The sequence below is a fragment of the Choloepus didactylus genome (assembly GCF_015220235.1).
Source record: "Choloepus didactylus isolate mChoDid1 chromosome 25 unlocalized genomic scaffold, mChoDid1.pri SUPER_25_unloc2, whole genome shotgun sequence".
Taxonomy (NCBI): domain Eukaryota; kingdom Metazoa; phylum Chordata; class Mammalia; order Pilosa; family Megalonychidae; genus Choloepus; species Choloepus didactylus.
The window spans coordinates 4,261,514-4,272,029 of record NW_023637607.1 but is presented as its reverse complement, the minus strand read 5'-3'; the positions used below and the strand labels follow the sequence as shown (position 1 = coordinate 4,272,029).

The 10,516-nt window shown below is 61.0% G+C and overlaps 1 protein-coding gene across 2 annotated transcripts; it reads left to right on the top strand.

Moving 5' to 3' along the window:
• Positions 1 to 132: 132 nt before the first annotated feature.
• On the top strand, positions 133 to 9,336 carry XAB2 (XPA binding protein 2). Of its 2 annotated transcripts, none has more exons than XM_037824361.1 (19): positions 133 to 183; positions 1,289 to 1,437; positions 1,690 to 1,813; positions 2,141 to 2,338; positions 3,099 to 3,233; positions 3,319 to 3,483; positions 5,158 to 5,302; positions 5,821 to 5,972; positions 6,060 to 6,179; positions 6,430 to 6,561; positions 6,662 to 6,793; positions 6,882 to 6,995; positions 7,663 to 7,825; positions 7,926 to 8,116; positions 8,209 to 8,331; positions 8,407 to 8,578; positions 8,724 to 8,853; positions 9,008 to 9,117; positions 9,214 to 9,336. In XM_037824361.1, exons 1-19 carry the CDS (start codon positions 133 to 135, stop codon positions 9,273 to 9,275), a joined length of 2,568 nt encoding a protein of 855 aa, XP_037680289.1. In that variant the 3' UTR covers positions 9,276 to 9,336. The 2 variants fall into 2 exon arrangements, with proteins under 2 accessions (XP_037680289.1, XP_037680290.1); XM_037824362.1 differs by having other exon boundaries at positions 141 to 187; positions 9,214 to 9,275.
• The last annotated feature ends 1,180 nt before the right edge of the window (positions 9,337 to 10,516 follow it).

Below are 10,516 nucleotides of genomic sequence, written 5' to 3'. Positions count from 1 at the left end.
AATCAACAAGGCGGGCCTTGAGGTCAGGCAGGGTTCAGCCAATAGGAAGCAGTGTCTGGCTCTGGGGGCGGGACCTCATCCAGAAACGTCATCAGCGCGCGACTCTCGCCCCCAACCTGGAGTGCCAGGAAAATGGTGGTGATGGCGCGCTTTGCGCGGCCCGAGCGGCCGGACCTCGTCTTCGTGAGTAAGGGGTGGGACCCGGTTGCTCTTGTGGGGGGATCTGGGCCTGGATGTCGCGGGGGACCAGAGCCTGGCCACCCGGGGGATCTAGGCCAGAGCTCTGTCGGCCCGAGGGCTGCGGGACCCTAATGGGACTGAGGCGGGTCATGATGTCCAGAATAAAGGTGTGGTGTCGGGCCGGAGACCTGGTGGCCTGAGCAAAATGCCGCTGCCGAAGTTAAGGGGCTGGAGTCTCGGGCCTAGGGCAGAAATGGGGGCGCGCGCGGGTGGAAGGGGAGGGAGATTCGGATAGCTGAATCTTCAGAGGCAAAGGCCTGGTGGTGTCTGAAGTAAAGGCAGGGCATCCATGCCAGGGCACTGGTTTCTGTGATAAAGGCTTGGTGTCCTGGATAGCCACCTAAGTTCCGTCCTGAGCGTTGGCCTGTGGGCCGAAGGCTTGTTGTCTGGGATAGGAGAACCCTGGATACTTAAATGAAGACTTGGTGATGGGCATCGGGTTGGAGTTGGGTCAGGTGTCGGCCAGTGGGATTCTGAAGAATCAAAGACTTTGTGCTGGGGTAGAAGTTTCTTGGTGTCTGGCGTTAAAGGTTTGGTGTTCAGCCTGTAGCTCTCCTGAGATAAAGGCCTGGCTTTCAAGAACTAGACCGTGATTAGGGGATCCTGAGGGAATAACAGCTGGGTGTGTGGACCCAAAAACTCTGCTGGGGCGGGTGGTGGCAGTGGGATCCTTACATGTCAAAGTCCTGGTGTCTGGGAAAAGGTGTGTGTGAAGAGATAAAGACTGGTGTCCAGAACAGAGGCCTGGAGTCTGGACCAGGGCCCTGGTGTCTAAGGAGGCTGGTGAGCTGGGTCAGAGGCCAGATGATGTTCTCATGTCTGGCCTGGTACCCTAATGACTGAGAAGTTTGATGATCTTGATCAGACTGTGGGCAGTAGAATTCTGAGGGGTTAAGGACTGCCCAGAGTCTTGGTGTCTGGGCTTCTGGTGACCTGATGGGATTTGGTATCTGGGTAAAGGTCTGGGGTTTGGACACGAGCCCCCATGTTGTACTGTGTTCAGGCTCTGAGGGCAGGTCTCTCTTCTCCCATTCCCTGGCCCTGGCAGGAGGAAGAGGACCTCCCCTACGAGGAGGAAATCATGCGGAACCAGTTTTCTGTGAAATGCTGGCTCCGCTACATCGAGTTCAAACAGGGTGCCCCGAAGCCCAGGCTCAATCAGCTGTATGAGCGGGCACTGAAGTTGCTGCCCTGCAGGTGGGAACGGATCTGGCTGCCCTACCCACCCCACCCCTGGCCCTACCCTGTCCAGTCACAACACAACTGGCAAGTGGATCCTTAGTGATTGCCATGTGTTGGGCACTGGGTGTACATCTCCTGATGTGTCAACACAGACTTGTCATCCCTCCCCAGGCTCCTCTGTCCAGCATTAGCTTCCTGGGATAGGGTGAAGTTTCTGGGGGGGTCTATAAAGCTGACCAGTCAGTATCTGTTTGCACCATCCCTCAGCTACAAACTCTGGTACCGTTACCTGAAGGCACGCAGGGCACAGGTGAAGCATCGCTGTGTGACTGACCCTGCCTATGAGGATGTCAACAACTGCCATGAGAGGGCCTTTGTGTTCATGCATAAGGTGGGGGGCTGGGCCTCTGTGAACACAGCCTGGGACTGGATGGGGGGGACAGAGCCAGGGGATGAGTGGGGCGACAGGGCTCAGAGTCCATGGAGGTAGACAAAGCAGGGGAGCTGGACTCAGCATTGTAGGGACAGGGGCTTGTAGTCCCACTGCCTCTGTGCCCGAGAGATTGGGCTGCTTGCTTCTGGAGGGATGGGGGCTCTGGGTCCTGCTGCATTTATGTAGAGACCCCAAAAACCCCATGGCCGTCAGACATCTAGTGTTTTGGCCAGGCCATGGGGCCTGCGGCTTAGACCTGCCTGCTTCCCTTGGGCCTGCTTCCAGATGCCACGTCTGTGGCTGGATTATTGCCAATTCCTGATGGACCAGGGACGCGTCACCCATACCCGCCGCACCTTTGACCGTGCTCTCCGGGCACTGCCCATCACGCAGCACTCTCGTATTTGGCCCCTGTACCTGCGCTTCCTGCGCTCACACCCACTGCCTGAGACAGCTGTGCGAGGCTACCGGCGCTTCCTCAAGGTAAGCCCATCGAGGCAGTGAGGGGGGGCCTGGCTCAGGCAGGCGGCTCAGTTCTCAGATTAGAGTTTCCACAAACTGGCTCCCTGGAGACCAGCCCCATGTGGGATGTTATCTGACATCTGGCCGTAGGGAAAGGAGGACTCCTTGAGACAAACAGGTTTTTGTCTGAGTTTGTTTATTTTCGAAAAATTGGCCAGCACCGATTCTACCCCAGGCCTTGAGACAGGTGCTGGGGACACAGCGTGAATCAGACAGTTCCTGCCCTCGTGGACTTTCGGTCTAACTGGGTAGACCATGTAAAACCAGCGTAACACTGTAACAATGGTAAAGACAAGGGGCGGGAGAGGAACAGAGCTATGGGATGTAAAGGGGCAGGGTTGAGAGTTGAGGTACAGATGAGGGTGGGGTGAGGTACAGGTTCTCAAATGTATGTCTGTTATGTGTTGTGAAACCCTCACCACAGTGCTCCAGGGTAGGGGCCAGGGGGCTCATGATGGTAGCAAGGTCTGGTCTGTGCGGTCTGGACCGTTGTAGTCTAAGCCAGACCTGTCAGGACTGGGGTGGGACAAGTGGGACTGAGGCTGGACCAGTGGGGTCGAGTCTGAACAGATATGGCTGAAGCTCGGTCAGTAGGCCTGGCTCCTAGCTGAGGCAGTGGTGGGTGGGTGGCAGGAAACTCTGGAGTCACCAAGTCGGGAGGCAGCATGGCGCTGTGGCCCTGCGGCCCCGCTGACTCCAGGCGGTGGGTGGCGGTCCCCAGCTGAGTCCCGAGAGCGCTGAGGAGTACATTGAGTACCTCAAGTCGAGCGACCGGCTGGATGAGGCTGCACAGCGCCTGGCCACCGTGGTGAATGACGAGCGCTTTGTGTCCAAGGCCGGCAAGTCCAACTACCAGGTGGGCCTGCAGGGAGGTGGGGTCCAGGCGGGAGGGCTTTGGCACCCCCTGGGAACAAAGCTGATGCTACCCCTGCACCTTGCAGCTGTGGCATGAGCTGTGCGACCTCATCTCCCAGAACCCGGACAAGGTGCAGTCCCTCAACGTGGACGCCATCATCCGCGGGGGCCTCACCCGCTTCACCGACCAGCTGGGCAAGCTCTGGTGCTCGCTGGCTGACTACTACATCCGCAGCGGCCACTTTGAGAAGGTGTGCAGTGCAGGGTGGGGTCCCCCTTCCCCATGGCTCTCTGGGGACACCCTCAAGGACACACCCGTGGGCCCATGTGTGAGCAGAAAACTAGTGCAGGCATGCCCAATGCTCATACTCACTTTCCTGAGGTGGGGAAAGGCAGAACAGCCTCATGGTGAAAAGCCAGACCCAGGTTCAAGTCCGGGCTCCGCTCCTCCCGGGCTGGGTGGTCTTGAATATGTCTCTGCCTTTCTGAGCCTTGGCATCCTCATTTGCAAAATGGGGTACAGTAGTTCCTTCTCTTGTGAGGCATTGGGAAGGCCATGCCATGAGAACCCCAAGCCTGTGCCCAGGGAAGCATCTCTCACAGTGGTTGGGGTTGTTACCAGGCAGTGGAATGGTGAGTCTGGGAATGGGGAAGGGGGCTGGGCTCTGTGAGGTCTTGGAGGGGCTGGCTGCAGGCATTGGGCCTGAAGCAAGGTGGGAGCAGAGGGGCCTGGGCCTGAGAGGAGTGTGGGTTTGGGGAGCAGCAGTCGGTCTAGAGGGGGTGGTGGTGGGGAAGGGAGGTTGATTGGGAGCCAGTCAGGACAGTCCTTGTAGGCAGGAAGAGGAGCCACCAGGGGGTGTATGCCCGAGACCCTTCAGGCCACCGCTTCCAGGCTGGGGCAGGAGAGCAGCAGGAGGCTGCTGCAGCCAGAGCCAGGCAAGGGTGCCAGGGTGGGACCTGGCCGGGTGGAGGCAGAAGGGTAGGGCCCGAACTGGGCGGACTGGGTGCTCCTGGGAGAATGTCGGTTAGAGAAGAGGGTGGGGTGGCATGAGGGGTGCTGCACAGCAAAGGCTGAGCCTCCAAGGCCACGCTGAGGACAAGGTTCCTGCCAGGTGGGCTGTGGGGTCTGGGGGGAGGTTGATGTCTCACTGAGTCCTTCCTGGGTGCCACGTGCTTTGCCCACATCCCTTACTCATTCCTCAAGGAGACTGCCTCACGGGCTGTTTTGGAGAGACCAGGGCTCCCTGAGGTGAAGTCATGTTTTGATTTTCCTGGGGTGCTATAATAAATGCCACAAGCTGCTCTGGCCTTAAACAACAGGAGTTCATCTGGCTCATGGTTTTGTGGCTAGAGAAAGTCCAAAATCAAGATGTTGGCAAGACCCGTTTTCTCCTAGTCTTTCCAGTCCAGTGTGGACTGTGGGCCGTCTTTGGGGTTCCTTGGCTCGTGTTTCTGCCTCCTGTTGTGTGGTGATGTCCTTTCCTTCCTGGCTTCTTTGACTTCTGAGTCCTCTTTAGAAAGCCTCTGGTAATCCAGATGAAGACCCAGCTGGATTCATTTGAGTCACACTTTCACTTATAAAAACCTCTTCATGAGGTTTGGTTTACAGTGGGTTCCCAGCACAGGGGTGCGGGTGAAAACTAAGCACTTGTTTTTCCTAGGGTGTGTAATTCAATCTGCAACAGTTCCCTAGCTCGAGCTCTCTCGACCAGGGCAGGGGAGGCAGGGCTCCAGCCCACAGCTCTGGGCTTAATTGCCGAGTGGTACCACCTGAGGGTGCTGAGCCGGCCCTGAGGGGAGGACCGGGGAGAGGCCCGGGAAGGCTGTGTTGGGCTCCTGGTCTGAGACCAGTGCAGAGAAAAGTGCTGCTGGGGTGTTGTGTCCGCGTGTTAGTGTCTCCACTAAGGCTCCCCTCACTCCTGCAGGCCCGGGACGTGTATGAGGAAGCCATCCGGACTGTGATGACCGTGCGGGACTTCACCCAGGTGTTCGACAGCTATGCCCAGTTCGAGGAGAGCATGATCGCAGCAAAGATGGAAACTGCCTCAGAGCTGGGGCGTGAGGAGGAGGGTGAGCCACTGGGGCTGCCTGGGCTGGTGGGAGAGGGCTGGGCCAGATTTCAGGGTTGGGGGCATCCCAGGTGGCTGGGGTGGGGTGGGGCCAGCAGGGAGGGAAGCTGGGGTGGATGGTAGGGGTCCTGGAGTAGCCAGTGGTAGGTTCTAGAGACTGGGAGGGAGAGAGGGCTGGTGGACAGCAGAGGTGGAGGGACAGCTCAGGCTCCACAGATGAGTTGGGGCAGGGCTTGGACTGGAGGTTGGAAGAGAAGGAGGGCTGGGGGAGCAGCAGGGGTGGGGGTGTCCAGAGGAGCTAAGCCAGGCGTGCCTTGGGTCAGGGTGGCCTGGGGAGAGCTCAGGCCTGGCCAGCAGGGAGGAGGCCAGGGTGGACAGCAGGGGAACCTCTAAGGCCCAGGGAACTTGGCTGAGGCTGGGAGGGAGGGAGGGAAAGCTGAAGGGGGTGGCCATGTGCTGCGGCCCTCACCCAGGCCCCTGTCCTCCCTGCTCCCGACCCCTCCCCTGGGTGTGTCCCAGACGATGTGGACCTGGAGCTGCGCCTGGCCCGCTTCGAGCAGCTCATCAGCCGGCGGCCCCTGCTCCTCAACAGCGTGCTGCTGCGCCAGAACCCGCACCACGTGCACGAGTGGCACAAGCGGGTGGTCCTGCACCAGGGCCGCCCCCGTGAGGTGGGCGCTGGCCGCACTCCCCTGCCCCCTTCCATCCCCCTACCCCAGGACCTGTGGGGCCACTGACCCACTCCCTCCTGCCCCCAGATCATCAACACATACACGGAGGCTGTGCAGACCGTGGACCCCTTTAAGGCTACTGGCAAGCCCCACACCCTCTGGGTTGCATTTGCCAAGTTTTACGAGGACAACGGACAGCTAGATGATGTGAGCCCCGTGCTCCCTGTGCCTGTGTGTTCTTGCATGATGCTGCCTGTGGCCAGCCACCCCATGTCCTAAGGAGAGGTGTGAATGTGTGTGTGCATCAGTGCATACATGGCCTTGGCCAGAGACCCAGGGCGCACAAATGTGGTTGTGTGCGAGTGTGTGCACGTGTGCGTGTGTGAGCGTACGTACACAGGCATGCTTGTGGGGGAGGGAAGGCGGGGTCTGACCCGCCTTTGCACACCCCTGGTAGGCCCGCATCATCCTGGAGAAGGCCACCAAGGTGAACTTCAAGCAGGTGGACGACCTGGCGAGTGTGTGGTGCGAGTGTGGCGAGCTGGAGCTGCGGCACGAGAACTATGACCAGGCCCTGCGGCTGCTGCGGGTGAGGGCGGGCCCGAGCTCTGGGGAGGGGCTGCAGGGTGTGCAGCCAGGGCCCGAGTCCACCCCCACCCCCACCCCACTGAGCGCCCCCCACTCTGCAGAAGGCGACAGCCCTGCCTGCTCGCCGGGCCGAGTACTTCGATGGCTCGGAGCCTGTGCAGAACCGCGTGTACAAGTCACTGAAGGTGTGGTCCATGCTCGCCGACCTGGAGGAGAGTCTCGGCACCTTCCAGGTGAGCTGCCAGCACACCCACCTGCCGTGGTGGGGGTAGCAGGGTGCCCAGTTTCCCCAGCTGTGCCCTGACAGCCCTTGCCCCGCAGTCCACCAAGGCCGTGTATGACCGCATCCTGGACCTGCGCATCGCCACCCCCCAGATCGTCATCAACTACGCCGTGTTCCTGGAGGAGCACAAGTACTTCGAGGAGAGCTTCAAGGTGAGGGGGCCAGGCCAGGTCTGCAGATCCCATGGGGCCGTGGCCCCTGCCCGGATGCCAGGGACACTGCGTCCTGCCTCTGTGTGTGTGTTGGGGTGGGGGGTGTGGCCACCCCTGCTCTGCTCCTCACTTCACAGTGGTGTGTGTGGTGAGTCCCATCCCCTGCTGAGCGGTGTGTGTTTGCACATGTGTGGAGAGGACTCACACGTAAGTGTGTGGGGAGGTAGCCTGTGTACATGGGCACCAGCTTGTCCCCACCCCCTGAGTAACGGGGCCCTGCCCCTTTGCCTGGGAGTGTGACTCCTCTCCCAGAGCACTGGCCCTCTGTAGCCACAGTGCTGAGGACCCTGTCCCCATTTTTTCCCATAAGGTCACCTGCTGGGTGCCAGATCTGATGTCTAGTGAGATTCCGTTCACCCTTGCCCTCCAGATCCTTGCAGTTGTTGTGGGAGACAGCAGCGTACCACCCATAATGGGGGGGGGGGCAGTGAGGGGGACAAGGAAGGGACACGCTTGCTGTGCTTCGAGGGAGGCATGGGCTTTCTCCTGGCAGATGCTTCCGGGGGACATCCTGGGTGCCAGGAGTCCTGCCTTGCAAACTCTCTCACACACCTACATGCACACACGCACACTCACACTCAGGGCCTCCCTCTCCCCCTTGGGGCAGGCATACGAGCGCGGCATCTCGCTGTTCAAGTGGCCCAATGTGTCCGATATCTGGAGCACCTACCTGACCAAATTCATCGCCCGCTACGGGGGCCGCAAGCTGGAGCGGGCACGGGACCTCTTTGAGCAGGCACTGGATGGCTGCCCTCCCAAATACGCCAAGAGTGAGGAGGGGCTTGGCTGGGCGGTGGGGGCCGATGGTAGGGGTGGGGTGGCGGCACGGGCTCGGCCCCTGACCACTGATGCACCCGGGTCCTTGGGTAGCGCTATACCTGCTGTACGCCCAGCTGGAGGAGGAGTGGGGCCTGGCCCGGCATGCCATGGCCGTGTACGAGCGCGCCACCCGGGCTGTGGAGCCTGCCCAGCAGTACGACATGTTCAACATCTACATCAAGCGGGCAGCCGAGATCTACGGCGTCACCCACACTCGCGGCATCTACCAGAAGGCCATTGAGGTGCCTGCTGTGGGGGGTGGGGTTGGGACCACTGGGGAGCAGGGCGGCCCCCTCCCTGCCTCATGCCATCCTGTCACCACCCCCATGCCCAGGTGCTGTCGGATGAGCACGCCCGGGAGATGTGCCTGCGCTTCGCAGACATGGAGTGCAAGCTTGGAGAGATCGACCGTGCCCGTGCTATCTACAGCTTCTGCTCCCAGATCTGCGACCCCCGGGTACGGCAGGAGCAGGGTGGGGTGGGTCCATTTCAGCCAGGCCCCTGGCTCACACACCCCACTCCACCCCTGTAGATGACGGGGACTTTCTGGCAGACGTGGAAAGACTTTGAGGTCAGGCACGGCAACGAGGACACCATCCGGGAGATGCTGCGGATCCGGCGCAGCGTGCAGGCCACGTACAACACGCAGGTCAACTTCATGGCCTCGCAGATGCTCAAGGTGTCGGGCAGCGCCACAGGCACTGGTGAGCCCTGCGGGCCCCTCTCCCTCTTGGGGCTGACTCCCGCCCCTCATTCCAGGAGCTCCTGGAATGCTGGGTCCTTGGGGCTGGTGTGGCTATGGGGGGGGGGGGCCTGCCCACCACAGCTGACTGTCGCCCTTCCCACCAGTGTCTGACCTGGCCCCTGGGCAGAGCGGCATGGATGACATGAAGCTACTGGAGCAGCGGGCTGAGCAGTTGGCCGCTGAGGCTGAGCGGGACCAGCCCCTGCGGGCCCAGAGCAAGATCCTGTTTGTGAGGTGAGAGCCAGGCCCCAAGCAGGGGCTGGGGGAGGAGCCGGGTTCAGGCCCTGCAAGGGCTGAGGCAGCCCCCCAGGATGTCAGGAGCAGGGCCGGCCCCCGTGAAGCTCTGTGACCCCCTTCCCTGCACCCTCCTCTTGCCCCTGCCACCCAGGAGTGACGCCTCCCGCGAGGAGCTGGCGGAGCTGGCGCAGCAGGCCAACCCTGAGGAGATTGAGCTGGGGGAGGATGAGGACGAGGACGAGATGGACCTGGAGCCCAACGGTGAGGGGCTGGCCAGGTGGGGTGGGGTTGGAGAGTTGGGTCTGGGGGCCTGTCCCGTGGGGTAACCGTTTCCCCCATCCCTCCTCCCTCCCACAGAGGTGCGGCTGGAGCAGCAGAGTGTGCCTGCCGCTGTGTTTGGGAGCCTGAAGGACGACTGACACCCCTCCCCCTGTACCCCACCCCCACCCACCCCCAAATAAAGCCTCTGTTTGTCACCACAGCCTGCGCCTCCTTCCTGCTGTCCAGGTGCCCGTGGGGGTTGCCAGCTCAGTAGTGCCCTGGCACTGGGCCCAGCTCTCCCCCCACCCCCAGGATTGGCTGGTGCCAGGGGGTGGGGCAGCTGGGCCCCAGTCCAGGACATCCCCCCCCCTTCACCCTGCAGAGCCAGTTCTGACAGCGGCCAGTCCCTCTGTCGCCTGAGGCCCCAGTCAGTCCTTCCCGCAAGCTTCCTTGAACCCTAGGCCTGGGGCCTCGCCACCCCCACTGCCTGGGTCTCAGCAGCTCGTGCTCTCCCGTGGCCCATCCTACCTGACTCCCAGGCAGCAATATCCCATGTCTCCCTAGGTGAGGGGCACCAAGTCCCCTCTGGAAAAGGCAGGTAGGGAGAGCACTGGCATCAGGCAGGCCCAGGTCCTGCTCTGTGAACTCAGCCAGGGGCTTCTCTTCCCTGAAGGGGGGTGGGGTCAAGGCAGGAGAAGGGCAAGGAGCCCCCAGAGCTCCTGCATCCACCAGGCCAGGGTGTGGTCTTTATCTAAGCTCTGGGAAGCCATTAGAGGACTCTAAGCTATTAAAGCATTTTAAGCATCAAGGGATATAATCAGATTTACGTGTTGAAAAGGTCACATGGGCTGCCCTGTGGAGACTGGCTTTGGGCAGGAGGCTGGGGATGTGGGGAGGCCCAGGCTGGCACAGGGAGCTGGAGCTAGCTGTGAGGATGGAGACAGGTGGGCGAGACTAAGAGGGGCTTAGAAGGTAAAACATTTAGCATCAGGTGGTAACAGGGCAGCCAGAGCTCAGCCCTGCTTGAACCTGTGGAGTAGGCACCTGGTCTGCAATGTCCGGGTAGCAGTGCCAAGGAAGCAACCGGATCCCCAGACTTGGGGCTCAGAGGAGAGAGCCACACAGGAATCCCTGGCCCAGCAGAGGGAACTCAGCCCAGAAGTGCAGGCAGGTCGGCCAGGGGAGGGGAGAGAAGTTTGAGTTTGACATTGGCCCTACACCAAACACGAAGCTCCTGTGACAGCCACACAGCAGAGGAGATCCAGCAAGTGTGAGAGGAGGGCTCGAGTGGTCAGAACGGTCAGCTAAGAGGCAGCTGGGACACCCTGAAGGGAGATCTTGATGGATGGATGTGGGCACAAGCTGCGTCAGGGCTATCAAGGGTGGGGAGGCAGAAGAA

What these genes read in the sequence shown, in the direction of transcription:
- XAB2 (XM_037824361.1), top strand. Translation starts at nt 133, where the DNA reads ATGGTGGTGATGGCGCGCTTTGCGCGGCCCGAGCGGCCGGACCTCGTC. An exon ending in CCGGCAAGTCCAACTACCAG is followed by an intron (nt 3,234 to 3,318) that starts GTGGGCCTGCAG and finishes TGCACCTTGCAG; the next exon opens with CTGTGGCATGAGCTGTGCGA. An exon ending in GCAGCGGCCACTTTGAGAAG is followed by an intron (nt 3,484 to 5,157) that starts GTGTGCAGTGCA and finishes TCACTCCTGCAG; the next exon opens with GCCCGGGACGTGTATGAGGA.